The sequence below is a fragment of the Nannospalax galili genome, unplaced genomic scaffold (assembly GCF_000622305.1).
Source record: "Nannospalax galili isolate Female #2095 unplaced genomic scaffold, S.galili_v1.0 scaffold1579, whole genome shotgun sequence".
In the NCBI taxonomy this organism is placed as follows: domain Eukaryota; kingdom Metazoa; phylum Chordata; class Mammalia; order Rodentia; family Spalacidae; genus Nannospalax; species Nannospalax galili.
Window position 1 is genome coordinate 389990 of NW_008342632.1, and position 27446 is coordinate 417435.

Sequence of the window (27446 nt, forward strand, 5' to 3'; positions counted from 1 at the left end):
GACACACACACAGACACACGGACACACAGACACACAGACACACACACACACCATAACGTGCTTGGAAGGTGTGGCCCGAATTCTCTCTGGGTCTCCTGTGCGACCAGACAAACCATATAATATATTTTATGTGAGTTTGCTAACTTACAAAGGAATGAGTACCCAGTGCCTAGCCCAGCGCCGTCACGACTCAGAGCGCGCCTTATCAGACTGTGCCATGACCATAGCCCCGCTAGCAATCGGGAGACAGGAGGAGAAGATCTGGATGCTTCTCTCAGCCCTGTCATCTGCTGATTCACATTTCTGTACCTCAGTTTTACCGAAAAGAACAACTGTGATCGTCATTTGAAATTACAGGGAAATATTTCATAACATAGTAAGAAGATGCTTAGTTGGGCTTGAGTGATTTGTAGGAATGTCTTTGGGGTTATGTACTTCATTTTACAGATAAGAAAATGGAGGCAGAAGAGAGTATAAGAAATGCCATTTTAGCACAAAGGAAGAGGGGTTTTATTACCTGATTTGCGGAAATGAAAAAAAGAGGTGATATTTGTGTGGTGGCATTCGGGTTAAGCAGGAGTTTTCAGGCAGTGGAAAAGTATTTTAAGAAAAGACAACAGCACAATTGAGAACACAGGAGTATGAATGCACCAATGCATTTCAGGGAGCATAATGGCCTGATGCAGTGATGGCGGTGGGAAGGTAGGCTGGGGTCTATTCCAGAGCGTGCTGGCGCCATGAGAAGCAGAGACGCAAACGGTCTCTTGGGCCCTGGGGAGAAGGAGCAGGACAGGGGGACCGGGGAGACAAAATGTCTCCTTGGAGGTAACTGGGGACTGTCTTACAGTAGAACCAGAGAAATGGCCGTAAACCAGAAGAATGGAGGCTGAAGAGGAAGAGTCAACCACGTTTGGCGGTGCACTGACACAGAGGCGACCAAGCAGGAAAGGCGGGCATCCTCCTATCGTGGGCCTTACTAAGAATTAACCCAAGAACCCAAATTCCAAATGACAGTAATAATTCTCTGCCGGTTAGTTATCTTATTGATACTTGTCAATATAAACATCCAATCAAGACCAAGTTTATATACAAAGAGCTTTCAACTTTTAAAATTTAATGAGTTGTGATTTTCATATTGAGAATTGTATTGAAGTGCAACTAAGTGGACAGGAAAGAGGGATTGGGTGCCATTGAAAATCTCTCTCTTAATATTGTTTTTACATTTGTTTATTTATTACGTGCGTGTGTGTGTGTGTGTGTGTGTGTGTGTGTGTGTGTGTCCGTTCAAGCGTGCACGTGCACAGGCACACATGAGGGGTATCAAAGGATAACTTGCCGGACTTGTTTTCTCCCTCCACTAAGTGGATCCTGAGGATTGAACTCAGGTCATCAGGCTTGCTATCAAGGGACTTTACCTACCGAACCATCTTACTCTCCTAACAGTAATTTAAAAATATTAAGTCTAATATCTCTAGAAAATATTTTGTGGCCATCTTTTTAGAAGATGGTCATTATCCACGTGAAGGCATCAGAATGCAAATCATAGTTTTGTATTTTTGCAATCTGCCATTTTTTGCCACAGGACGTCGCTATTCTGATAATAGATGGGTAAGTGGGGGGGGGGGAACAAATCACTGTAAAGATTACATGTGCTTTTTTTAACTTTAAAAAAATTGTATTTATTATTATTATTTTATGTGTATGTGTGCATTGCCTGCATGTAGTTAAGTGCCCCTGTGTCATGCAATGCCCGCAGAGGTCAGAAAAGGCTGTCGGATCTCCTGGGACTGGAGTTACGGACAGCTGTTAGCTGCCATGTGGGTGCTGGGATTCGAACCTGGGTCCTCTGCAAGAGCAGTCTGTGTTCTTAACTGCTGAGCCACCTCTCCAGCCCCTAATGTGCTTCTTTACACCGCCGGACAGATACTACTATGAATTTTCAAAAATAGATATGATAAATTTGTAATTTAAAAGATACCACGTTTGAGTTTAGAGATGGCAAAAAAAAATCGCTAATTTTCACACTGCAACTTACTGCTTTTGTTACTATAAGTTAGATATAGATATTCTTAAAAAGGTTTGTCAGCAAGCCCAACAAACCAGTCAATCTACCAATGATTTTCTCTCCTGATTCTTTATATCCTAAGGAGGCTGAATAGGATTTCCAAAGTCATTATGTTCAACACTTAGCTACCCAAGTCATCCCGGATGGATGGGGCTGTTGGTTTTTAAGAATCCCGAGTTCCCCCAGCCTCTCTTAGCAATTCCTTAGGACCTGTCCCATCAGTAACTCCAGGCACCTGTAGATTTCAACTGTGAGAAGAATTCAGAGTTGTTCTCAGCATTGTGTAAAGCAGGACAGAGGCTCCCTTTGTCTGTGCCCCAGAACAGGCTGCTCTACTATGCCATTAGAGTTAGGGCATTAAAATGTGTGGGGATAAATATTCCAGAAACAGGTGCTGGTGGCATGTAAGAGTAGATTAGGAAACCGGAAGTCCCAAGCCAAAGGAAGCTGTCCTCTTGAGACAGGAGCTAAGGAGGCGACCCAATTAGTCTTCCCTTCTGTAATTTCCCTGATTACACATCTCCTTTTGCCCCATGTGCTCTACCTAGTAAGTTTCCCAAGACATAGACCTAATCAAGAAGGCAGAATATTGATGCAAGTCAATTTAAATGACAGCTGTGTTATGCTAAGATATGTGACCAACAATCAGACCCAAAGAACAGGGAAGCCCCTAAGGCATAAAAAGTGGCTGGACCAGACAACCGCTACTGTGGAATTCAAAGCAAAGAAGGGTAGAGATAAGAGAACTTCATTAGAGCAACTCCTGCAGGTCTATCCAGGGTGTGGCACAACTGATGCCACAGTCTGGCTGAATTAGTGCATGGAACGGGCACTGCTTGGCTAAAATTCTTGGTTATGGATACAGGTTGAGTATTCCTTGTCTAAAATGCTTGGGGCCAGAAGTGCTTCAGATTTCAGAATTTTTAAGATTTTAGAATTTTTGCATATACATACCAAGGTATCTTGGGGATGGGACTCAAGTTTCAATATAAAACTCTTCTATAGTTCGTTTATACCCGTACACAGTGCTGTCTGTGTTTTCACTATGACCAGGCACATGAAATCAAGTGTGGAATCTTCCAGTGTGGTACTGAGTTCCAAAGCTTCAGACTTTGAGGCATTTCAGGGTTCCGGATTAGGGACATGTGTGAGCCCTGGAAAGGGAGGTGGGTCTCTGTAACTCCTCAACTCACTTGGTCCCAGTGCACTGAGCAGTGGACACGGTGAGCCAGCAACACTAGGAAGACCTTTGGCAGGAAGTTTTCCCTTTAAAATGGTTAACTCTCATATGTTGAGGTCCATCCCATATTTAACCCTTCTTTGGACTTAACCCTTCAAGAGCAAGGCAGAAAGGCCAAGAGGACAGGCTGGAGCTGAATGGCTGGATTCCACTCTGCCTCTGCAGTAGCTGCTACAAGAGCTGTATGAACCTGGGAAAGCATTCCTAGTAAAGCCTCAGCATCACCACCTGCAAACTGGGCACACGGGATGCGGACTGCACACAGATTTAACAATAATACTGCCGTGGGTTAGTGAGTATACAGTGTTTGGCACAATTCCTCCCACACAGCCAACATTCCTTTTGTTCTGTGAGTGCTGTCCTGACAGCAGCAAAACATAGTGTTAGAGGAAGCACAAGGTCACAGAAAAAAGGGAGAAGTGCACTGACCTGCACCAAGCAATGCTTAGCATTTTGGACCTTTACTGGAAAACAAACATGCAGACGATGGTCATAAATTAGGAGAAATACGGGAGTACAGAGACATTGTCATTGCTGTTTCTTTTTATGTGTTTATTGTGTGGTGGTGGGTGATTACCAGTCTTATTAGACTGTTTTAAAAGCTGCTAGATTTGCTTACTGAGAATGAACAGATAAATAGGGACGCTACTCGGCTGTATCATGTCACGGGGTCTCGTTGGGTCTTCTGCTAACTTGCAGACAAAGTTAATTAATGAGGAGCGTTTGTTGTGGAGGGGGAAGGGCTGGACTTGCTGGGTGATTCATCTTGTGGGGGATGGTGGGTGAAGGAAGGCTTGTGGGGAGTAGTTCTGAAGAGCACTGGGCAGAGAGGGTCATGGTTTCTTGAGACAGACTTACTGACAGGCATGTCACAGGAATACAGACACTTTAACATTATATGAGTGACATATGTTAGAACAGTCACTAAATCTTTTCTAACTCTGTTTTAAGGTTGTGCTTTTGAAGTTTTGTTTAACTTTTAAAAAAATTAAAAAATATTTTATTTATTACTTTTATTTTATTTTATGAGTGTATTGCCTGTGTGTACGTGAGTGCACCCGTGTCGTGCAATGCCATGGAGGTCAGAAGAGGCTGTCGGATCCCCTGGAACTGGAGTTAAGGACAGTTCATAGGTGCCATGTGGGTGCTGGGAATTGAACCCGGGCTCTCTGCTCTCAACCGCTGAGCCATCTCTCCAGCTCCTTGTCTAACTTTTTATAGAAGGTGCCTTTAATCTTAAATTCATGTTGTTTCAAACATTTTCCCTGATTTGTACACATGGCAGGTTCTTCACGTTGGTGACTCAGACGACATACCCCCTACTCAGGGACACTTCCTGCATCCCTCCTGCCTTCACGGTACCTCACTTTACACCTGCAGAGTGTGTATCCTGGTGGCTAAGGGACTGGGGTATGGAGTAGACTTCCCAAGTTCAAGCTGTCCTTCATCATGTAACCTTGGGTAGGCCAGTCCATCTTTCTACCCTTAGTTTCTTTATCTGTAAAATGGAAACAAGACACTTTCTTCTAGGACAGTGTGAGAGCTAATACATGCAAACGGATCATGCCCAGTCTGTCACAGGGCTCTGAGCTAGCTGCTATCATTCCTTTAACGTTCATTGCTCTCTGAATCTGCCTTTGTTTCTCACCATGGTCCTCTTCCCTCCAGAGTAGAAGAAATCGGAAAACAGGGCTTTTATAGATCGTTGCTGGGGCTTTAGGCTCTAGAACAAGCCACACACTAGGGGCTCAAAACCTTGCTGACTGGCTTTTCTTCTGTCAGTATTTAAGATGACATCTAATTTCAGGTCAGTCAGCAAAAACAGCTTTTTTAGGAGCCTGAACGTCTAATAAAAACCAACACAAGAAGTTTGGTCTCTTGCCTAGACAAACTATCAGTATTGTACCCACATAGCCCACTTCTTATTTTTCAGATAAGATATCCAAAGCACTTTGTAAGTTGTAGTTTGTAGTATGACAGTTTTGGTGTTTTCAAAACTTATTCAATAAACATTGAATTATACTAACTATTGCTTTTCTAAAGAACATCTCGTCTCTTCCATTTGTGTTATGCCTCCTACCAAGTAGTAAAACCAAAAAAGATGCGTCTAGACAGGAAGGTCAGAGTTAAAAGGAAACCCCAGGACTTCTAAATCTGGAATGCAAAGAATGACTCTTTCTAGCATTAAAATAATAATCTCACATCTGTAGTTTCCTTAGGGAATCCAAACTTGCTAATGCTACAGTTAATGAGGAATAAATTCGTACTGTTCAGTACGACAGGAAAAGACAAACTAGCCCTAAGGATGAGGTCTGGTTTCCTTCCCCGCAGCACACTGCCATATAATAACTGTGTAGGGTAAGGCAGGCAGGAGCTGCCTGATACCTCCTCCTTGTCCCACACCCTGCTAAAGGTCAAGGTTGCTCCACATGTGCCTTTCAGAATGTAGGACAGCTCAGCTTAAAGGTCGTCCTTGGTAGGCTTCTCCACCTCCTTCCCTTAAAAAAAAAAATTCCTGAAGAATTAATGTCAAAGAGAGTGCCTGCCTTTGACTTCATACAGCTGCTAGTGTTCTGATGACTTGCAGAAAGGTTCTAAGCCCTGCCAGTAATGGCCGTTATCTTCCCTAGGGTCACCCTAAAGAACTGAGCTGTATCGGAACCTCTGGGGGCTTAGATTGGAGCAGGCTGGGTGGCCCACTGATGCCACAGTCTGTTTCTGTTTGCCTCACTACACACAATAAACACTGTTTAAGAGATTGGTTAGTGTGTTGTAAAGTTGATAAGACTCAGGTTGCCAAAGGCATTTCATAAATTTCCTAGGTCTTAATTTTTGTTGCTATAGTAACTAGAATGTTGGAATTTCTTGAGATTAGAAGGCTTTTATATCCTTAACCTTAAAATGATAATAATGTAGATTATGACTTCAGAATTGGTCTCTGCCTGTGAGGAACACATATACCGTGCAGTCTGAGTATTCTGTGTATGCTAAGTAGTATGACTGAATGTTCAAGAGCTGTAATTTTTTTTTTTTGAGTCTTGTTGAGACAGGGTCTCCCTGTAGCCCCAGCTGGCCTGTAACTTACTATGTAGACCAGGCTGGCCTTTAACTCACAGAGATCTGCCTGCTTCTGCCTCCTAAGTGCTGGGATTAAACGTGAGCACCATCATGGCTGTCCTTTACCTTAATTTTTGAGACGGGGGCTCTCACTGAACCTGCAGCTTGATGAGTCTAGCGATTCTGCTAGACAGGGCTGGCCAGCAAGCTCCGGGGTTCCCCTGTTTTTACCTCGTTGTCACCTAGCCTGGCTTTCTGTGTGTGTACTGCAGATCCAAACTGAGGTCCTCAAGCTGGTCAACTGGCTTCTCCTCAGAGGCCCCTCAACCCATTTGTTGTTTTTGTTTTGTTTTAATTAGTTGTACAAATCTAAGTGATAACAGTATTATTAACTTGGCTAGTATTTCCAGAGAAAGGGGAAATCCAAACTGGAAAGTGAGATAAGGCACATTCTCCTAAGTAGCGGTTTGAGAACACTCAGCTTCAGGGTTGGGAGGAATTTGGCTAACCTTTGCCATCAGTTTGAATTTCTAACAGGTGCGGAAGCACTTGGCCTGCTATTAACTACTGTTTTAAGAAAAGATGTGCCCTTGGGGCATTCAGTGTACCCGCAATGTCTAAAGGGAGAGGAGGCATAAAGCCCCTGTTGAGGCAGGAAAATGGCTGGGACCCTGTGCTATGTGCTACTCAAGGTCACACGCATTAATTAGACAAACCTAAAGCAGCTGGAAAACTCAATGGACATTGCCGTGGATTGGCCCGAGTTGAAAACGTTGCCCTCCCGGAGCCCAGCTTACCTTATATCCTGACGACTTGATGTGCACGCCACGTTTGGTCAGAGTAGATTTCATTCGGATGAAAAAGGAACGCTCCAGAGTGTTGTCAGTGGTTAGCAGGCTGGGGCTGGTTGACTCCACTGAGGAACATAAAAACACATACACATGTGGTTTAGATCTCTACATGGCCCCTCACAGCCACGGTTCAGGTGCAACCCTTGAGCTCACTAAAAATAAATGACTGATGGGTGCTAAGAGTGTAGTAATCAATTTACCTCATTTAGAAAATGTTTACTTCGCAGAAAATAAAAAAAGAAAAATTAAGGTGTCTAAAGTAACTCCTTCCCAGTTTCCAGCAAGAGCTTTTCAGGTCTTTTGATTTGCTGCAGCTCCCTAAGTGGGGTCTAATAGTGAGTAATTGCAGCTTCCATTGAGGCTTGGCTAGGAAGTATGGAGCGAATTGCCTTGAAAAAAGAGGGGCCTGTGCACAGAGATACAGCAGGGTGCGGGCAGAGACACTGTGAAGGGACAGAGGCTCTGCTCTGTTCAGCCCTTCATGGACGGTTCTTTCCATGTGGAGAATGAGGTCTTCTCCACTCACTGGCTCCAGGTAGAGAGGTATGAGAATGGGATGTACAGGCAGAGAGAAGGAAAACTCAGGAGTCCAACTCCCAGGTCTACCACGACGGCATGCTGCCCCGGCCAAAAGGAAAGCCTCTTTCCACTTTCTGCCTTCATTTTTTAATGCTTTATTTTACTTTTAATTATGCGTTTGTGTGTCTTGTTGGGGGTATGTGCACATGAGTACAGGTGCCTGCAGAGGCCAGAAGAGGGCACCTGGAACTGGAGTTATAGGTGGCTGTGGGCTGCCTGATGTGGGTGCTGAGAACCGAACTTGGGCTCTTCCCCAGAGCTATCTCTTCCACTTCTCTTCCTCTCTTAAAATAGCTGTGTCCCTTTTTGCATGTTTTTAGATTAAGCAGACTATGTTTTGACCTGTGAAACTTGGAGTGGTGGTTGGCCATCGGCTGATCTAAGACCTTTATGTAAGTAGGCCAGACTGCAATGAATTTAATTTTCTTTTAAAATAAGCATTGAAAAGATTTTGTAAATTTAAGTCCTTTTCTGATAATAAGTTACTTTGGGAGATTTTATACCTAATAGATGCTCTCATTTTACTGTTCTTAAATATTGGAATTTTTCTTATTTGAAAGTTGAAAAAATAAAGTCCATCAACAAACTGGGTTTAAAAAAATTATTTTTATTTTATGTGTATTGAGTGTATTGTATTCCCTGCATGTAAATGCACCTGTGTTGTGCAATGCCTGTGGAGGTCAAAAGAGGGTGTCAGATCCCCTGGAACTGGAGTTACAGATGGTTGTTAGCCACCATGTGAATGCTGGGAACTGAACCTGGTCTTCTGCAAAAGCAGCTAGGGCTTTTAACCACCGAGCTCTCTCTCCAGCCCTCAAACTGGATTTCTTTTCTTTTGACCAGCTCTAATCTAAAACTAATTTTTCTTTTTTCTGGGATAGAGGTTAAAACACAACAAAAACACCACCAACAACATGTAATAAAGAGCTTTAAGAATTAAGTATAGAAGAAAATACCTATTCAAAAATAGATTTTAAAACTGGAAAACAAGCTTTTAAATTTAAAATTACGAAATGGTATTCATAGATTTCCAAGAGTAAGTAATCTTCTATTTCTCATATTAAATGTGATACTCAGAGGACAGAAGAATGTGAATCCTTACCCTTTGTGATCTAGGGACTTTCTGTGTCATTCGAGTCTTAGTAAATCTATACTTTGCTATATTTTTGGCATCTCTATTCTGGGGTGATGTGACCATGGACAAATGTCCCTTATGTGTCTTCTTAGAGCTTTCTTTTTTGTTTTAGAGAGCATGGATCTGATGTCATTTTAAATGTACAGCTTTTTATCACTCGAGGGAAAAGCAGAGCCATGTTATATTTAGTACTTTCATTTCTTCTGATTAAATATGAATTACTATGAAATTTTTCTCATCATCTAACACGCCATAATACGCCAACAGCTTTTTAATACACTATATAAGCACAAACTTCTGCTCTAAGAGTTTAATTTGCCCCTCTAATCCAATCACATCAACCTTATTTCTCTTATCAGAGATTCCCATTTTGAATTAAATGAGCTCATTAGTTTTAATCAAAAGCAGAGAGATCAAAACTTAAACGTAAATGCTTTAGATCAGAACTGTCAGTCAGCCGTGCAGTTCTATTTTACTAAAACACAAGATCAGAGACCCTTAGAACCAATTTTTTCTCGTAAGGGACGCCGAGAGCTTGAAGATGCTATATTCTTTTTTTTTTTCCCCTCCCAAGGACAGATTATACATTTAAGGTTAGACTTAATTTATAGCAGTTTCCATCCTTGTGGAAATGGAAGTGTGTGCCAGTCTTCTTGTTGTCCCTTTCACGTTTATTGGCACTGGTCCTCAGAGACTTGAACTACCATGACGCCAGCAGAATACAGACCACAAGCTCAGCCTTAAAAACTTAGCTCTGTTCAGCAAGATTGTGTTTGTGATAGCTTTTGGGGGGGAGGCATGGACACAACAGACTTCCTAGAGAAGTGAAGTGAGCTTTAGGGCGAGGGTTCTGGATACGCCGACCAAGTCAGGAAGGAGTCAGTCACCTCACTGTAGCAGGGAGGGTAGTTCAGACATCCTGAGAAATCTTTACTGCTTTCAGAATGGGAACTGCACAGCAAACAGAGTAGATAGGGACCACAGTAACGGAGCTTCCAGCTGAGTGAGGACACAGCTTCAAATGAGCTGTGCAGCCAAACATTGTGTCATGCTCCGGCTGAGGCAGGAGTACAGCATCCCACCACATGCCACAGTGGTAATTGCCTAAACACGCAGGGCGGTGTTAATTACGCTGGGGACAGCTGGTGTGAAAGAAATGCTAAGGTCAGGCTTTGCCCCATTGAAGCTGAGATTTAGAATCTAAATTAGTCATCAGACTTTATTTCAAGAGCAAAAGGGGGCCGAGGAGTTGGTGTGAAGCAGACAAGAGACCTAGGAGAGCTTCATTTCTGATGATGATTTCTATTTTAATTGCTTATGACTTTGTAGTTCTCAGGATGGGCAGAACTAACTTGCCAGTCTATACCTTTCAGTGGGACAGGTAGCAAACCCACTCATAGCATACCCATCATGGCCATGCTTCCGTAGGGTAGCAAATATGCTTGCTTTATCCCAACTATGACAATAGCGTCTTCCTTGTGAAGCAATGTTCTATCAGTCACTTTGGAAGAACAGCTTTCTGACTGTCTCAGACTATGAGGAAGGCTGTACTAAAGAGGGGCAGCATGGCAGCTTGGCCATGGTTGTTCAGAGACTGTGGTGCTGAGGAGAGGAGGAATGAGCTGAAGAAGGGATGATGCAGCGAGGGAGGTCGCCCTGGGATGATGCAGTGAGGGGTTCGCCCTGGGATGATGCAGTGAGGGGTTCGCCCTGGGATGATGCAGTGAGGGGTTTGCCCTGGGATGATGCAGTGAGGGGTTCGCCCTGGGATGATGCAGCGAGGGGTTCGCCCTGGGACCTGAGCTCTCTGAAGACAGTGGCTCCATTTTATGTCTAGGACATATTTAGAGTGCTTTCTAGATATGCATTCCTTTTCTATCAGCTGATAGAGAATAGCCCCGTCACTGCTACATGCTAAATTTGGCATTCTGGGAAGTCCTAACTGCTGCCTGACATGCAGGACAGATCTGTGGCAAAGCTGCCTTAAGTGGTCACATCTTAGTCTCGCTCACTTTTGACCCATGAACTATAAAGTAGGAGATGAAAACATAAAAATAAAACCCACATGATGAGAGAGCTAAGCAAACACAGTATTCTTCTGCTGAAAATACTTAATTTTATCTGTATGAATGTGTTCAGACCTGGTAGATGGCCGATATGGAACCTGTGGATACGGCGGGGTCGTATGTAAGGGCTGTATGTACCTTGTTCCCTCTTCATTGCCTAAATCAACACCTTTGGAGATACTCTCAAACAAACCAAAGTGCAAACATCCAAAATGATTTTAAAAGGGCACTATTTCATTTTGTAATTCTTTGGGTGAAGTTAAATTGTGTCTCTGGCACTCCCTGTTGGGTTTCTTAAACATATGGTTGAGGACTTTAGGATGAGTATGTTTACACTGTAATTTGACAAGGTGTTTCTTTTCTTAGAAAAGTTTCCCTTTCAAGTAGCAGAGGGACTACTAGGGAGCGGGTGGGAAGGAGAGAAGGGATGTGAAGGGAGGACCTTGGGAGGGCATTTGTGACCCAAACAAGAGCTGCACATGTGGAAATGACACAGTGAAACCCATGACATTAGCGATTGATAGGTCTTAATTAAACAATATATTTTAAAAAGCTTTCGTCTGAGGAAAGCACTTCCATCACCACTGGGAGTTGGTGCTGTGGCCTGGCGTTAGCCAATGAAAGTCACAAAAGTCACCGTGTTCAGGTGGACTTTTCAGGCTCCAGTCATGACCATTTGTCGCACCATTAGCAGCTCACATGTGGCTGTGCTATTAGGCTGAGTTTTAGAAGACAGTGGGGGCAGCCTCCTTCCCACCTTTAGTCCTCATAGATATAAATCATTTTTGTAATTTGTTTTTCACTGCATTATAACCTAGCCCATACTGACTAATGCTAATAATGTTTATTTGTTATATTAAAACATTAGTATGTTACCCAAGATCTTTTAGCCAGCCAGTGTCAGAGTACGGCTATGACACCTATTTATCAGACTCCAAAGGTCATGATGATGACAGCCTGCTTTTCTTAGTATTTCTATACTTATTTTATCCCCATTTAATTTGGCTGACATGTCACAAGTCTAACTCTGATCCCGATAGCACATATCATGGTTCATTATATGTGAGCACACATATACCTATATATTACATGCAATATAATTATTGCTTTGGGCATGCTATATGTCCATTTATCTGACTGAGGACACATATGTATTCAATAACAAATATTCATTAAAAACTAACTTAAAGAATATTTCCAATCTAGTGTCTGAATCCTGAACATGAGTCTTTTATCAAAGAAAACTGTCCCAATGGGTTTTGTTTGTTTCAGGTATTCGTGGTAGATTTAAGATGCCACAAATCTTTCAAAACTCCTTTCAAAAGGTGGAGCTACTTCCTGTCCCGTTGCGTGAGTGTGGGCCAGACCTCTGACTTTCTTCTAATAGCATATGGTGGAGCGGTTGGTGTGTGATTAACTAGTCCTCCTTTGACCTCACTTGGATCATTGTGATGGAAGTCGGCCGGTGGTCTGACAAACTCAAGCAGTTCTCAGGAGGGGCCAATGTAGCAAGAAACTGAGATTCCTACCAGTGCTCACCATAGTCAGCCTACAGATGGACCTTGTTCCTGGGAAGCCTGCACATGACTATGCCGTGGCTGCCTCTGGACTGCAAATTCCACAGCACCTGGACAAGTTGCCCCTCGATTCTTAGCCCCAGGAGCTATGTAGTAGCTATGTGAGACAGAACTGCCTCTTTTTTTTAGAGCTATCAACATACAGGATAATCCGCTGTGTCACAATAGGTAATTCACATAATATCCATGTTAAAACCACCTTCTGAGACAAACATAGCTTTGCTTTGCTATGTGACACCCATGAACATGGGTAGAACTTGGGCGATAGTGAGAAGGAATGTTTCCAGTGAGTCTGCGGCTCAGGGTATGTCTGTCTAAACACTCAGTGTATGTCTAAATGCTCAGTTTTTTCTAGAGTGGGTAATTTTCAAACGGTGCTGTGGACACGGCCAACACCATGAGATACCCTACGGCAGGAATGAGGCCTTGTTTATCTTTTAATGTTGCTTTTCCTTACCTCCCCACCCGTGCTAAGGGTTGTTTTATGTGGATAGGTATTTGACTACAGTTACATGCTTTCTGCCGATCTACCAAGGTGAACACTATCTTGTCCCAGACTATATTTTTGAGGGGAGGGGAGGGGACTGTTATGCCCTGGCCCTGAATTCATCTCTAAGGAAGTGTTTTCAGCAAAGGGTTATTTTGGTAATAAAAGAAGACTGGCTGCATTCCACCCCCAGAATTGGGGAGTACTCTATTCTCTGTCTTTTGAGGGCTGGTTTTCATCTCACTGGCCTGTCTTTGCTGTGTGTCCAGACTGTAGCCCTTAGACCACAGTGGGATGTGGCCCTGGTGGTGTGGCCAGGCAGTGCCCTCCCTTCCCTGTGGTCCAGCATGTCTAATCCTTCACAGGCAGTGCAGTGGTAGTTACTGTCTGGCTCAGCAACCACAATGTTAGCTTGGGTGTTTGCTCTGGGCGGGGACAAAGAAAACCCAATTTATTTCAGTCTCATTAGGGCTGATTCCTGCTCCCACTCAGTTGTGAGTCTTCAGCTTTGTTTAGAAACTTGTGAATCATTAACTGAAACTCCAGAGCATAGCTGTGAAAATAACTGTGGCTCGATAATGATGTAATAAATAAATTCTTTTCAAAGTCACATTATAAGTAATGGGTCAGAAAAAGAAGAGGAAAAAAATACTCATCGCCTGTCAACTTGTGCCACCTGTCAGAATCCCTGGCACACGCTGGCCTGTCTTGGATGGGATCATATTGCCGAGCTGCCCTTCATAATGTGAGGGTGCCTTTCAGGTCTCCCCGGGCTGGGCAGAATTGCTGCTCACAGTGAGGAGGTCCCCTGAGGGAGACGTCGTGTGTGGAGGCCGCCTGCTGCTCACAGTAGGCGTTTGGATGATACCACTCTGGGGAAATATCCACAGTGTCAGAGTCAAGCTGCTATACACAACTACTAAGCAACAGGGAAGTTCAAGGGGGAAAGCTGGGTATTGTAAAGATCGCCTTGGAGAGTGCGTGATACCCACTGTGACCCACACTGCGGCGGCTGCGGGCTCCGAAGGACGCACCATATGAATACTGCAAGCCAGTGTTTTAAATCTTATTGGAAACTCCCTATAAATGTTGCCACTTGAGGGATCTATTCTGGAAGAAAAATATAGTGTGTCCTCCTGGGATGCAGCGTGGATTCCATTACCAATATTGCGTACGGGATCGAGTGTGGCACTGCTTTTATCACTGCTATAAAGAGGTTATGAGCCAATTCTTCATATAAAAGATGCTCAGTGGCACTGAAGGCTTGTTCCTTCTTTTTCTGCTTCATTCTTTCATTCTGTTCCTTTTCTTTACATTTTATTTTGTGTTCTCCCTTACGACAAACATGATATCAGACAAAGGGCACCTGGACTCTGTCTTTGTAGTACGATACAAAATAATACATAAACACCTATGTGAAGGCAGCTCAAAACCCCGTGTTTTCTATTAAAAAGTCATGTTCAATCTTCACTGTTGATAGAACCGAATAGCTAACACAGGGAACATTGTATATCAGAAAGGTCAATAGTTATTATGAGCTACAAATATATTTTTTTCCATCCTTCAGGCTGTTTAGTGCATATCACAGCGTGAGCAGCTGTCTCCTTTAATGCTTTTAAAATTAGAATCCCAAAGAGGAAGAAAAAATTATGGTTGCAATGATTGCTCTCTGCTTTTCTAAGTTTACTTTAATATACTATTTTATATACACGAGTCTTCTGTGCGGCCTATCTGTGGGGCGGTGACTGGTAACCAGTACCCAGTTGAACCACCATGTTTATTTTCTTAGCATTCTGGCCAAGTCTCCATCTCAGGCACAGATGTTGCCCTGCTCTATGTTTTAAAATGGAGTTACACAGAAGAGTCTGGTTACAGAGGTAGATCTACACACACATGCACACACACACACGCGTGCACATTACACACACATACGCACATACACATGTGCACACATGGACACATACGCACACACATGCACATACACACGGACACACGCACACACACACGCATGCACATACACACACATACGCACACACACGCACATACACACGTGCACACATGGACACACGCACACACACGCATGCACATACACACACATACGCACACACACGCACATACACACGTGCACACATGGACACATACGCACACACATGGACATACACACAGACACACGCACACACACGCATGCACATACACACACATACGCACACACACACGCACACACACGTGCACACATGGACACATACGCACACACATGGACATACACACAGACACACACACACACACGCCTGCACATACACACACATGCGTGCACATATGCACATGCACACACATGCTGCTCTGCTTTTCCTTGTTTTGCTTTAAAGCTCTGTAAGTAACTGCAGCAGTGCCACATGGTGGGAAGCAGCTACATCACACGGGGTGAAAGATCTTTTGTACAAGCAGATGGATTAAGAGCACATCTTTAAGTTTTTAAAAATATCTTTTTTTAATTTTATGTGTATAAGTGTATTGCCTGCATGTATGTAAGTGCGCAAATGTCATGCAGTGCCCATGGGTGTCAGAAGAGGGCATCAGATCCCCTGGAACTAGAGTTATGGATTGTGGTTAGCCACCATGTGGGTGCTGGGAATTGCACTGGGGCCTCTGCAAGAGAAGCCAGTACCCTTAACTACTGAGCAACTCTCTAGCCCATCTTTAAGTTTTATAAAGGAAGATCTCCTGCCTTCCCCTGGAACTTTTTGCCCTTGCTTATTATGCAGCCCTAAAAGATCAGTATTTTAAATACTTGTATGCATCTATCAAATGTTTTATTATAACTCACTAATTCTTTGTTCAGACATTTAAATTAAATACTTATTGAATATCTACAATGGTGGGGGCCATTCATAACCGCCAATATTTGTGGGGGGTAAAATATTCAGGTAGTAGGGGTCTGAGGGATGGCTCAGAGTGAAGAGCACTGGATGCTCTTGCTAAGGACACAGGTTCAGATCCCAGCATCCACATGGTGGCGAAAAACCATCTATAACTCCAATTCCAGGGGATTTGATGCTCCCTTCTGACCTCTGTAAGCATTGCAAACATGGGTGCGCTTACATGCACACAAGCAAAACAGTCATACATAGAAAATAAAAATAATAAATAAAATTAAAAAATTCAGGTAGTGTTTGAAGTTATTAAAAAGAATAATGCATCCCAGTTCTCAGGAGGCAGAGGCAGGTGGATCTCTGTGAGAGGCCAGTGTGGTCTACACATCAAGTGCCAGGCCAGCTGTGGCTACAAGGAGACCATGCACACACACACACACACGCACACAGACACACACACACACCAAAAAGAACACTGTAGAGGTTGGACAGTAATAAGGAGCATTATCAGGGGCCTCTCAGATTAGATGGCATCTCAGCACATCCCAGGCTATGTGGGTATCTATGGAGATGTTAAACATGTCTCCATGCCCATGTGTCATCCTCTACTTTGGTGAAGGACTTCATCAAATTTTCTATGTGGACATTATGTGCACTAATGACAGTGAAGTTTTAGGTGTTGCCTTTTGAACATCTGTCCCAAGTTAAGCTGAAATATTTGTCTTTAGGACAGGACTTCCCATGTTTGAACCAAAGTAAAAGTTTGCGAACATGACGGTGCAGCACTCTAGTGCTCTCGAATGTCCCCACTGGGGATCCAGGGAGAACATTTCCCACAGAAGAGAGGGAGAGTTGAGTAAACAATATTCTCTGGCAAATTTTGGTGGTGAAAATAAAGGGCCCGAGCATGCTTTGCTGCCGGGGCCACCAGAGCCTGGAGTTGTTCAGCTTGGAAATACTAACTACAGCGTTCAGACCCCAAGGGGTAGTTAATCATGGAGAAACAAGTGAAATTCTGAAATGGGAGAAAGAGAAACAGGGACAAGAGAGAGAAGAAGGGACTAGAGGAGAAGGCCAGCGGTCCGCCAAGTCAAGACTTTTTGGTGAGATTACGGCGGTGGGGGACGGAGAAGGTTTTGTGTGGGAAAAGCTATGAGATGGGTCATTTGGGAAACCAACTGGTATCAACAGAAAAGATTATGCGGTAGGTGCAAGTCGCATGGCTTAAATTCGACAGCGTTAACTTCTGGTGCTGTTTAACGATAATGGCTTTGTGGTTTTCCAGGGCTGTGAGGTTCTTCTAGAGATGGGGCCGGCACACTGGAAATGAAAGTCGCTACAGTTGGGGTGCCAAAGGGTTGGGGTGCTGAGCTGGGGAACAGGAAGCGATGGTAGCTCAGCTGAGTGGTAACGTGGGGAAGTGGGCAACAGGAACTTAGTTCAGTGACTTCTGACAATGTTATTTCTGCTTTTTAAGATTTTTATATTTCTATAATCATATGTATAATTCTATGCTCAGAAAAAAATAAAAAATATGAAGTCTAAATAAGAAAACAAAAAGATCCCCAGTGACCTTATCACACAGTTGTCATCCACGTCAACAATAATTAATTTTCTTAGAGTCTCATCTATGACTTGTTTATATACTTATTCCAGCTGGGCCTGGTGGCTCATACCTATGTAACAGGGGGCTGAGGCAGAAGGATCACCATGAGTTGGAGGCCAGGCTCAGTACATCGTGAGACCCTGGCTCAAATAACAACAAAATGACTCTATCTATTTGCTATAGATCTCCCCAGGGTAGGGCTTTTCATTTTGTCAGACACTGTTAAAGGGATAAGTGGATGTTGGGGTTCTGGGGATCAGCTTTAAAACAAACATTTTAAGAACATTACAGTGTCTTTATTTGTTCCTGTCATTATATTATTTTCAGTGGTTATGAAATATTTCCTTGACATTAATCTTCCAGCTTCACTGTTGTTTCTTAGCGCATATTCCTGGAAAGAGTACTATCACTTTTAAGGACAGACTCATCTTTTAAAGCTCTTAATACATCGAGACAAACTGACGTCCCTGAAAGTTCTCCTGTATCACTTGACATGTCTATCAGCCACATTTGAGGATGTTTATTTTGATAGGCATCTTAAAAACCTTTCTTATTTCATAAAAATATTAGATTAGCAAGATACGCAGAAGATACTTACTCCCTGATAGCAATATGTAAAAACATCTTACATGTTTAATTTGCATTTTTATTTCTAGTGAGGTTGAATTATGGTTTAATACATATTTATTGGCCATTTGAATTTTTCCACTAAATCACACATTTATGCTATTTTCTAATTGGGTGTTTAGTATTTTGGTTTTTAGTTTGAATGAGGTACTTAAATTTATTAAGGATATAACTGATATATTTCTTGCCTCCTAGCCTATTCGTTTCCCTTTTACCTTTTATTCCTGTTTCTTTTTAAATTATTTATGTATTTATTTTTATTTTATGTGTGTGCATTACCTGTAAGCACACCTATGAGTGCAATGCCTGCAGAGGACAGAAGGGGACGGGAGATGAACTGGAGTTACGGATGGTTGTTAGCCAACATGTAGGTGCTGGACACTGAATCTGGGTCCTCTGCAAGAGCAACCAGTGCTCTTAACTGGTGAGCCAGCTCTCCAGACCCCTCAGTTTAAATGAAGCAAGCCTGGTCATTGTCCAAACTGAAGGCAAATCAATCTTTTTTTTTGGTCTGTTTGAGACAGGGTCTCCCTGTAGCCCCAGCTGGCCTGGCACTTGCTATGTAGACCAGGCTGGCCTTGAACTCACAGAGACCCTCCTGCCTCTGCCTCCCAAGTGCTGGGACTAAAGGCCTGCGCCACCACACCCAGCTTAAATCAATCATTTTTTAAAAGGGCAAGCAACTGAGTTGAATAGTTCCTGCAGTCTACAGCTGTACCACCCTGAAGGCCAGGATTTGGTCTGAAGAGTTCCTGCTGAGAACTAATTCTGGCTCGCTGCCACCTTGTGGCACGAGGTGCAAAGACCAGGAGCTGATGTCTCAGGGTCAGTGAGGAATGTGGACACTGACCCACAGCTATGCTGAGAGCAGGGAAAGGATGTTTACTTATTTAAAACAAAAGATGAGTTTTCATTTTCTGTGTATGTGTTAGTACCTAGATGTATGCATGCAGGAGATGTTTGTAGGTGCTGCGAACGGAACACCAGCCCTCTGCAAGCGCACCAAGCGCTCTTAGCCACTGTGCCCCTCCAGCTCCATTACTTTCTTTAATTTTGTTTTTGATGATTTTTCTATAAGAGGAAGTTTTAAATTTGTTAGGCAAAATGGTGCAGAAATGGCAGTGGGGGTAAAATATGACGACCACTCCTCTCTTTGTGCAGGAGGGACCGAACACGGCCAGGCTGAGAAGGAGTGTGGCCTGGAGGGCCGAGAGACTCTGGGAGGTTTGCCGGAAGGGTGGAGGCAACAGGAGAGTTTGCTCCTAACAGGCACTCCCAGATAAAATTCAGGAGCATTTGCTCCTAACAAGCACCCCCAGATAAAATTCAGGGCACCCTATTAATTTGGATTTCAGATAAACAATGACTGATTTTTGTTTAGTATGAACCAAATATTGAATGTAAGTTTCAAGTTGAACTGAGAAGCCTGTATTTGCAATTGCTAGTCAGACCACCCTCTGCCTAGAATAAGGGTCTTGTGAGCACAGCCACAGCCCAGCTGGGGCAGTGATTGGAGGGATCCACAAGCCAGGCCTAAGCTACATGAGTTTGTTGTTTGAAAGAGTCCTGAGTGGGCAGAGCTTTGTCACTGGAGAGAGCTCAAGAAATGCGCAGCAATTGAGAATTCAAGTGCAATTTTGTGTGAGGGTGTGGCATTTTTAAAATCACCCTTTCAAGGATGGGGCCCAGCACAATGACAAACTTGCTTTCCTGTGTTTGCTGGGGTCATCAGGACTTCACACAGATCTTCTAGAGTGCTAGCTTCTGCTAATTTCTTTTTTTCCTGTAGGAGGAACTGAGTGACTAGAATTTGTTGGTTATACTGTGAATGTAGTCCAGCACATCTTGAAACAGTTATTTTTCAGATGTTTTCAGCTAGAAGTACTACATTAAGTCCATCGTCCATAAAGCACTGATGGTTATTTATTGGAGAATATTCTTAGCAACATTATTTATACTTGGTAATAATCTAGAGAAGACAGAAATGGAAGATAGCCCAATAATTATCTTTATCTGTTATTTTGCTAATGAATATATCTATTTTGGACAGCTTTAATTAAACAAAATTTCCTGTCTCATGATCTCAGTAAGTTTCAATGACCACTGTTCCATCTTCCAACCTAAACAAAGTCTCCTAATCTTTTGCACAAAGTTGCTCTGTTTTCTTTGAGGAAGCCAGGGCCTCGTCATTATTACCTTTGCCTGCTAGTGTGTACAGGGGCAGAATTTCCATATTTGAACTCCACGTCAGGTCATTTGTATATTTCTTCAAGGCTATGCATAATCTTCCTTAGTGGCGGGATGAAAAAGCGGTCATTTTGTAACGAGTCCATTTCCATAGTTTGCAGTTAGACTCGCCATGGAATCACCTCCTCTTCTTCAATTAAAAAAGAGAAAGGCTATCGCGAATGGTCGTGAGGGAAATAGGTAAGAACAACCTTCTCCAACTGGGGACAAAGCAAATTTGTTGATATTAATTACTACCTCGTTCCCTATTTCATGAAGCAGAATGGTTCCTTCAAATATAGCTTTCTAGTGATATATACACATGCCCACATTTACTATCAACCTTTTGGCATTATATCAGTTGGTTTCTGGAGCTAAACTGTGTATGTTATAATGTCAAATAACTATTTTTAAAGCTGTTACCACTCAGTCCTTATTACCGGGGGAGCTGAATGCTCTACATGCTTGATAATTGTTCTGCAGTTAATCCCCTCACCTGCAGGGGCTCAGGTATTTATGGCTGCCCTTGTTCCCGGGCCTTCAATTATATTACCTTACTTGAGAATGAATCCATCTGTAACAGTAGGCCGTCCTTTGCCCACGTCTCCATTTTATTATTGAGTTTCTTGGCAATAAACTCCATTTGCATATCATTAATAAAGTTCTGGAGTAGTTTTCGATAGTTCGAAAGGCTGCATTTTGGAACTGACACACAGGTTCAGATCCTATACGCGGAGAAAGCGTTCCTGCTGTGATGTTTATCTGCATGTTTTCCTCAGAGCAATGACCTTCACGCTTTCGTTTCCTGTTAGTCGGTTCAGTTACAAGCAAAGCTACACAAACCTGAAGAAGTTTGCCTAAAACGATCAGCAATTTACACATAAAACATGAGACCAAGTATATTTTTCTCCTGCAGAGACAAAAAACCTTCTGAATTCACTATGTAGCTATTATAATGCTTACTGATGTTCGTTATTTACATGGGAGATAATATTGGTTTTATTCTCTTCTGGCAAATGTTGCGTATATTTCTTTCCTGTGGCAAAATCACGTATTCTAGATCCATGCTAGAGTTTGAAAATTATGAACATCCTGTATTCTTGATGAACTAACCCAGTAGTTAAAATATGTAAATACATTGATGCTAAAGACCTAGAAAGGTCTCTAATCTGAAGCTACAGCTTGCCCTTTGAAGCTTGTTATTGTTTACACTAATAACAATATCCATAGTCCTTCTTCTGAAAGCAGATTGCTTTTCCCTGAACAGGTAAAACAGCGCTGCAAATCGTAAGTAAAACGGGAAAAGAGAGGTGAGAGGGTAAAGTAAATGACATTTCCATCAAAGGAAGTTATTTTAAAAAGCATATCCTCTCCTAGACAATTTGAAGTCGAACATTTTAGAAGCATGTAAGTCCAGAAACATAAAATTAGCAATACAAATTCTTGCTATTATGATTCAAAATTTTTCCCTTCTCCTTTTGACTTGTTGAGAAAGCAAGTAGGCATCGAAGTACATGCAGAATACGTAATCTCAGCAAGGTGATATTCTTGGGACTTTCCATATTTATATATTTTTCCCCTCCATTGTATTTCTACTACCCAAGAGCCCAGCCTGTTATTTTTTTCCTGAAGTCTGAAGATCACCCCATGGATTAACAAATGATTGAGGATTCTCTCTTAAAAGACTCTTTAAAAAACTGTCAGAATCAGCCCGAGACAAAGATTTATTATGAACTATTTAAAGGGCTTAATATATGTATCCCCAATGAGCCCTTGGAGCAAACTAAAAAGGGGAGTGGAATTCTCAAAGAATACGAAAAATTCTCCAATGCCCCACTTTCTTCACACCGTGATTACTGTTTACTCAAAGGATAAAATGCCTAACCTGTCACACAAAGTCCTCCAAAGCTGTGGTCCTGCTGATGTACAGTAAAAACAAAACAATGAAGACAGACAGTAATGCGCTTGAGAGAGGCGGCGGTAATTTACTTCCTAACCTGTTCACTAACACACTAATGTGCCTACATCTTGTAGCAGGGGCTGATCCCTGACCCACACAGCAATCAAACAACTACCCGAGTGTTGCCTGTCACAGACGCTGGAACCATCACCTTAATTATACGTTCCTGGATAACAAGCCTTCCCTTAATGAGCAACTTTTCTCCTATGTGTGCTCCAACCCACCCCTTCTGTCCTTGGAAAGCCCAGTGCAGTCCGCTGTAGCTGGAATTTGTGAAGCATATTCATAAGTATTCTTTCTAACAGGTAATAAATACTACCTGAGCAAGCTGTTTGCTTTATGAGAATGCCAAGACATAATTAAAATTATAGGCTTGGACTCCTGGGAGGCTCCGGAGGAGAATAACTCAAAACCAAAGGGAAAGTTTTCAATGAACTTAGAAGTAAGCTTTTCTTTCTGCATATAATGATAATAATAATTATTATTATTAATTAGAATTGCTTTGGAGGGATTTATTTTTGACAATGAGGTTTTTCTATTTAATGGATATGATTTCTGCATGGACTTTGCTTCTTCCTTAATGGGATGTCTTTATTTTCTTGTCATTATAACACTCTCTGACTCTGTAGTGATCCGATGGCTATGGCAGACATTCGATACTGGCAAACAGGAGAAGGACCTTACAGGGTGGGTTATATCAGTACCTGGAGGAAAACGATGTCTTTCTATGGAAAGACGAGGAAGAGCAAAGGACAGAGCAAGACAATCATTACAATGTGGAGATTTATTTCTGTGACGCCATCAGCCAGCCACATAGGCATGAGTTCCATCTTGAACATCCACATAAAAAGCCAGCACATGCCTACAACCCTAGAACTGGGGAGGTAGAGAGAGAGAGAGAGATCCTGGGGCTTGTTGGCCAGCCAGTCTAGCTGAATTGGTGAGCCTCGGGTTCAGTGAGAGACCTCAAAAAATAAGATGGAGAGGGACTGAGGCAAGCACTGGATGCCAACCTCTGGCACACATGTGCACCACCCCCCAACACATGAAAAACACATACACACACAAACTTGAATGCGTACATATTACAGTGGAACATATGAGCCAACTTATGTAAATCATGTAGGTTGGCACATGATAAGCCCCACTAAGTGATAGTTTTATGTAGTTGGTGATGCTAACATCTCCGCAGTTTGGGTTCTAACAACCGCTTTTAAGATTATTGGTGGATCAGGGACTGACAGAAAGATGTGATGCTCTGTAGCCAGCTGGATCTCAGAACAGCAAATCCCATTCTGTAGAAACAACAGTGGTGCTTTTGGGCCAAAATGTGGGGAACGGCAGTGTGGCGTGGAGCCGGCTGGACAGAGCTTATCACGTTAGGAATCTGTATGTGGGCCAGGCTTTGTAACGTACAACTCAGTAGTCTTAGGTCAATCATGTACCTCTACATCATCCATTCCCTTCTCCATTACATGGATTATATAACTTCCAGAAGTTGTTGGAGTAGTTAAAATCTGCATGAGGGTAAGGCTTGCTAAATCTCAGTAAATATGAACAGTTCATTACTATGAGGTCAAAAGCAAATGTGATTAATATTAGAAACAAACCTACCTATTGACAAAATGGTAGTACTGTTTTGTCCTCAAAATTCACATGGATGTTACTAACCCTGCTCACATCGGCCACCTAACTTCTAGAGGGACACATTTCAGAAATACATAGTTATCAGGAACCTGCTTAAATATGGCAAGAAAATTTTACAGTCACTGGTTTTATCAGAAAATGGTGTATAATAAATGTGAACATGAGAAAATGCAAATGTCAGAAAACAGAGTTGAGAATTACACGGAATAAAAATGGAGAGGAGAAATATACAGGGGTATGAGCAAGCCACTGGAGAAGGCTAAGAAGATAAAGGGTTAAGAGGGATGAGAAAATCCATTAAAATATGCAGAGAAAGCGATAATGGCGAGAACCCTGCGGAAGAAACGGGAACAGGAACTACAGCCCCACCACAGGTCCATTGGTGAGCCAGCTGCCGGCTCCAGGCTGTAAATGCCGAAGACCTATGACTTCCCCAGGCCCAGACAACAGAAAACACATGAATTAACACATATTTGGACATTCACCTCAAAGGACATACAAACACCATAGAGGCAGGTATTTCCAAAATTGGCAGCTACTGAAATTTAAAACCTAAGCAGTGGGTGATTGGCTGGGTTTTTCTCAATAGCCATTTTATTGTGTGAATACCAGCTTTGAGGTACAGGGATTAGGACTCATGCCAGGTGATTTACATACACATTTAATTTAGTTGTCACAACACCCTTTGAGATAAGCACTTTTATTTTTCCCATTCTAAAGAGGCTCCATTGTCTACGACCACACTCAAAAACCCCTGCTATTGCGTGTGTATCACGCCTTAAACGGAATCTAATTTATTCACTGTAATTTACTTAGAAATCTTTAACTTCCTGCATCTCTGCCACGATGCACTTCAGAGGCCTCGCTCATAGAAATGGAAAGGAACATGGGGACTCTGGCAAGAAGATGGGACAGACTGGGTGGTTTTAACTTGTTTTATTTTTTAGATTTTATGAAATATGCATTGTCCTATGATAGTAACTGTGTCTTTGTGTTTAAAGGGATGACACCTACACTGTCCACAGCTTCCCTGAAATAGTGTTGCAGCCTTCTCTGGCGAGCTGTGTCCGCTCCATCAGTTCTCTCTGAAGTGCTGTTGTTTATCAGCGAACCCTTTCCAGAAACCCACTTTCAAAAGCTGTTGAAGATTCAGAGTGTTTTCCTTATGTAGTTCGTGACACACGTTAATAGACAGGCGTGGTGGCACACGCCTTTAGTCCCAGCACTCAGGAGGCAGAAGCAGGTGGATCTCTGTGAGATCAAGGTCAGCCTGGTCTACACAGCTAGTTCCAGGCCAGCTGGAGAGAGACCCTGTCTCAGCCCCTACCTCCCCCAAAGAAAAACCAACAAGAAGAATTATATAAGAAAATATACATGAAGTCTATACAGGAAGTGACGGCTGAGGGTGCTGAGACCTAGGACGCAGGACACAGCTGGAGGAGAGCCCTGCAAGGAGTCACAGAAAACGGGCGGGCAGAGGGACCAACGGAAAATCCCGCAAACATAAAACGGACCACCACTGCACTTGTATGAATTTGCCTATTCTTGGCGTATCATCTACCAAGCAGCAGAAGAGAGGTTCTTGGGACCCAAAGGAAAGGAAAACGGGAATCTTTTTATTAGCAGCTGATTTAGTTAGGGGTGACGAAAAGGTTCTGGAGACGGATGTCAGTGGCAGGTGGGCATCGTAGGCATGGCTGCTGCTGAGCTATGAATTTGAAAATGGCCAAAATGGTAGCTTTAAGTCAGGTGTGTTTTGCCACACAAAAAGGACTGGGCCCTTGGCTAATGAAACAAGATAGGACACCGTTGAGAGCTGGGGCAAAATATTAAAGACGCGAAAGGAAAAGCGAAAGCAGAGGCTCAACTACAAAAGGGTGGAAGGTAAAGAATGTGGTTCCGTCCACGCTACGGGGAGAACAGCTGCCAGAGTGCAGCGCCCCAGTCATTCCTGTATTCACTCAACAAACGTGAGGTCCCTGCCCTCGATGGCCACTGGGCCCGCAGAAACGGATTCTAGAGCTCCTGCTTTCTCAGGCAGTGTCTGACCATCGAAGATTTCCAAAGATCAACGACCTATTGTTTTGCCCTTCAGGACAACTGTCAGGCTCCTTAAGGAGCCTGTGGGCTGGTGCTTCTGCAGTGGGATTTTGTAGGTAGGTGAGTGGATTTAATGAGATCCAGCCCCAGCTCAGTGCGTCTTCGGGACAGAGGGTGGACTCAACTGCCCGGCATAGGCAATCATTATTGTGACTGGCATCACAAGCCCACTGCGGCGCAGACCTACAGAGCTCGTTGAGCCGAAGCCAGTCTCCCCATAGGTGGAGAGTGATTCACACTGTCCATCAGCCACCAAGGGCTCATTGAAATAAAATCACAGAGGGTTTACTCTCAAGGACTCAAAGGTTATTACGTCATAGGGCAGTCACAAATCCTGCAGATACAGGAATGAGGCAGGCACAGAGCCAGACTACAAACACAAGTTGGAAACTGGTCAGAGTGACTAAGGCAGTAATATTGAGGGGTGTCACAGGTCCCTATTATAGTCAAAGTCACTTTAACTAATTGGCTCGGGCTATAAAAACATACAATCTGGGTCAAATGACACCACTGAACGAAGTCGCTCTGCTCAGACATTCTCTTAAATCAAAGTTTCCCAATATGAAGGGAAGAGAAAAGGTGGCGGGTGTTCCCGGGAATCATAAACGAGAGCGGCCAGCTCATCCACAGACAATGGCAGCACTAGGCTTTCTTGGCATCGCTTTGTCCTTCAGAAGCATGCCATGTTTCCAGGAGGTTCTGTGGGCTTCTGCTGAGTCGAGAATGCCTCCTCTTATTAAGATGCCCCATCCTTTTGCAAAGCCTAAGGAAGTAAGTACTGTCAGTTAGGGAGTAGCGGGTGGTGCAGGTGGTAGGAAGGGCTCCAAGGTCAATGATGCTGACGAGTCAGCAAAGTTAGGCATTTCCACGACTCAGGGTAAGTGTCATCACCTCTCTTGCTTTTCAAAACAAAGAGAATATGTAGTTGGCGCTGTTGACTGTCCCTCAAACCCCTTTCTGTTTTCATACTCCTAAAACAAAAAATTACCCGTAGATATGGTCAAAGCCATCCTAGCCCAGGGATGAAGCATGCTTGACTGAGGCATGATGGGTCTAGATGTCCACAGCGGGTTTCGCAATTTATTCACTTAGCGAGCTCTGTACGAGTTTCTCTAGGCCAGTCACTGCTGTGGGTTAGAAGTCACGGTGAGCGGGCAGGGGTGGGGGAGAAGAAAATCCCTCCACAATAGTCTACATTCTTTTAGGAGGTTAAACACACACACGCGGTAAATACATCATACATAGGCAAGAGCTGGCTTGATGTTTGAGGGTATGAAACGCTGTGGAAAGGGATAGCGTATGAACATAAGAAAGGTCTGTACGGGTAGAAAGGGCGAGAGAGAGAGAGAGAGA

General features: G+C 43.1%; 1 protein-coding gene across 1 annotated transcript in view; it reads right to left on the reverse strand.

Moving 5' to 3' along the window:
• Positions 1-27446, reverse strand: part of Npas3 (neuronal PAS domain protein 3) — a 655449-nt gene that overhangs the window by 75991 nt on the left and 552012 nt on the right. Inside the window, exon 9 of the mRNA XM_029566227.1 lies at positions 7160-7278. Coding sequence (XP_029422087.1) covers positions 7160-7278 — 119 coding nt within the window. The remainder of the gene's footprint in view (positions 1-7159; positions 7279-27446) is intronic.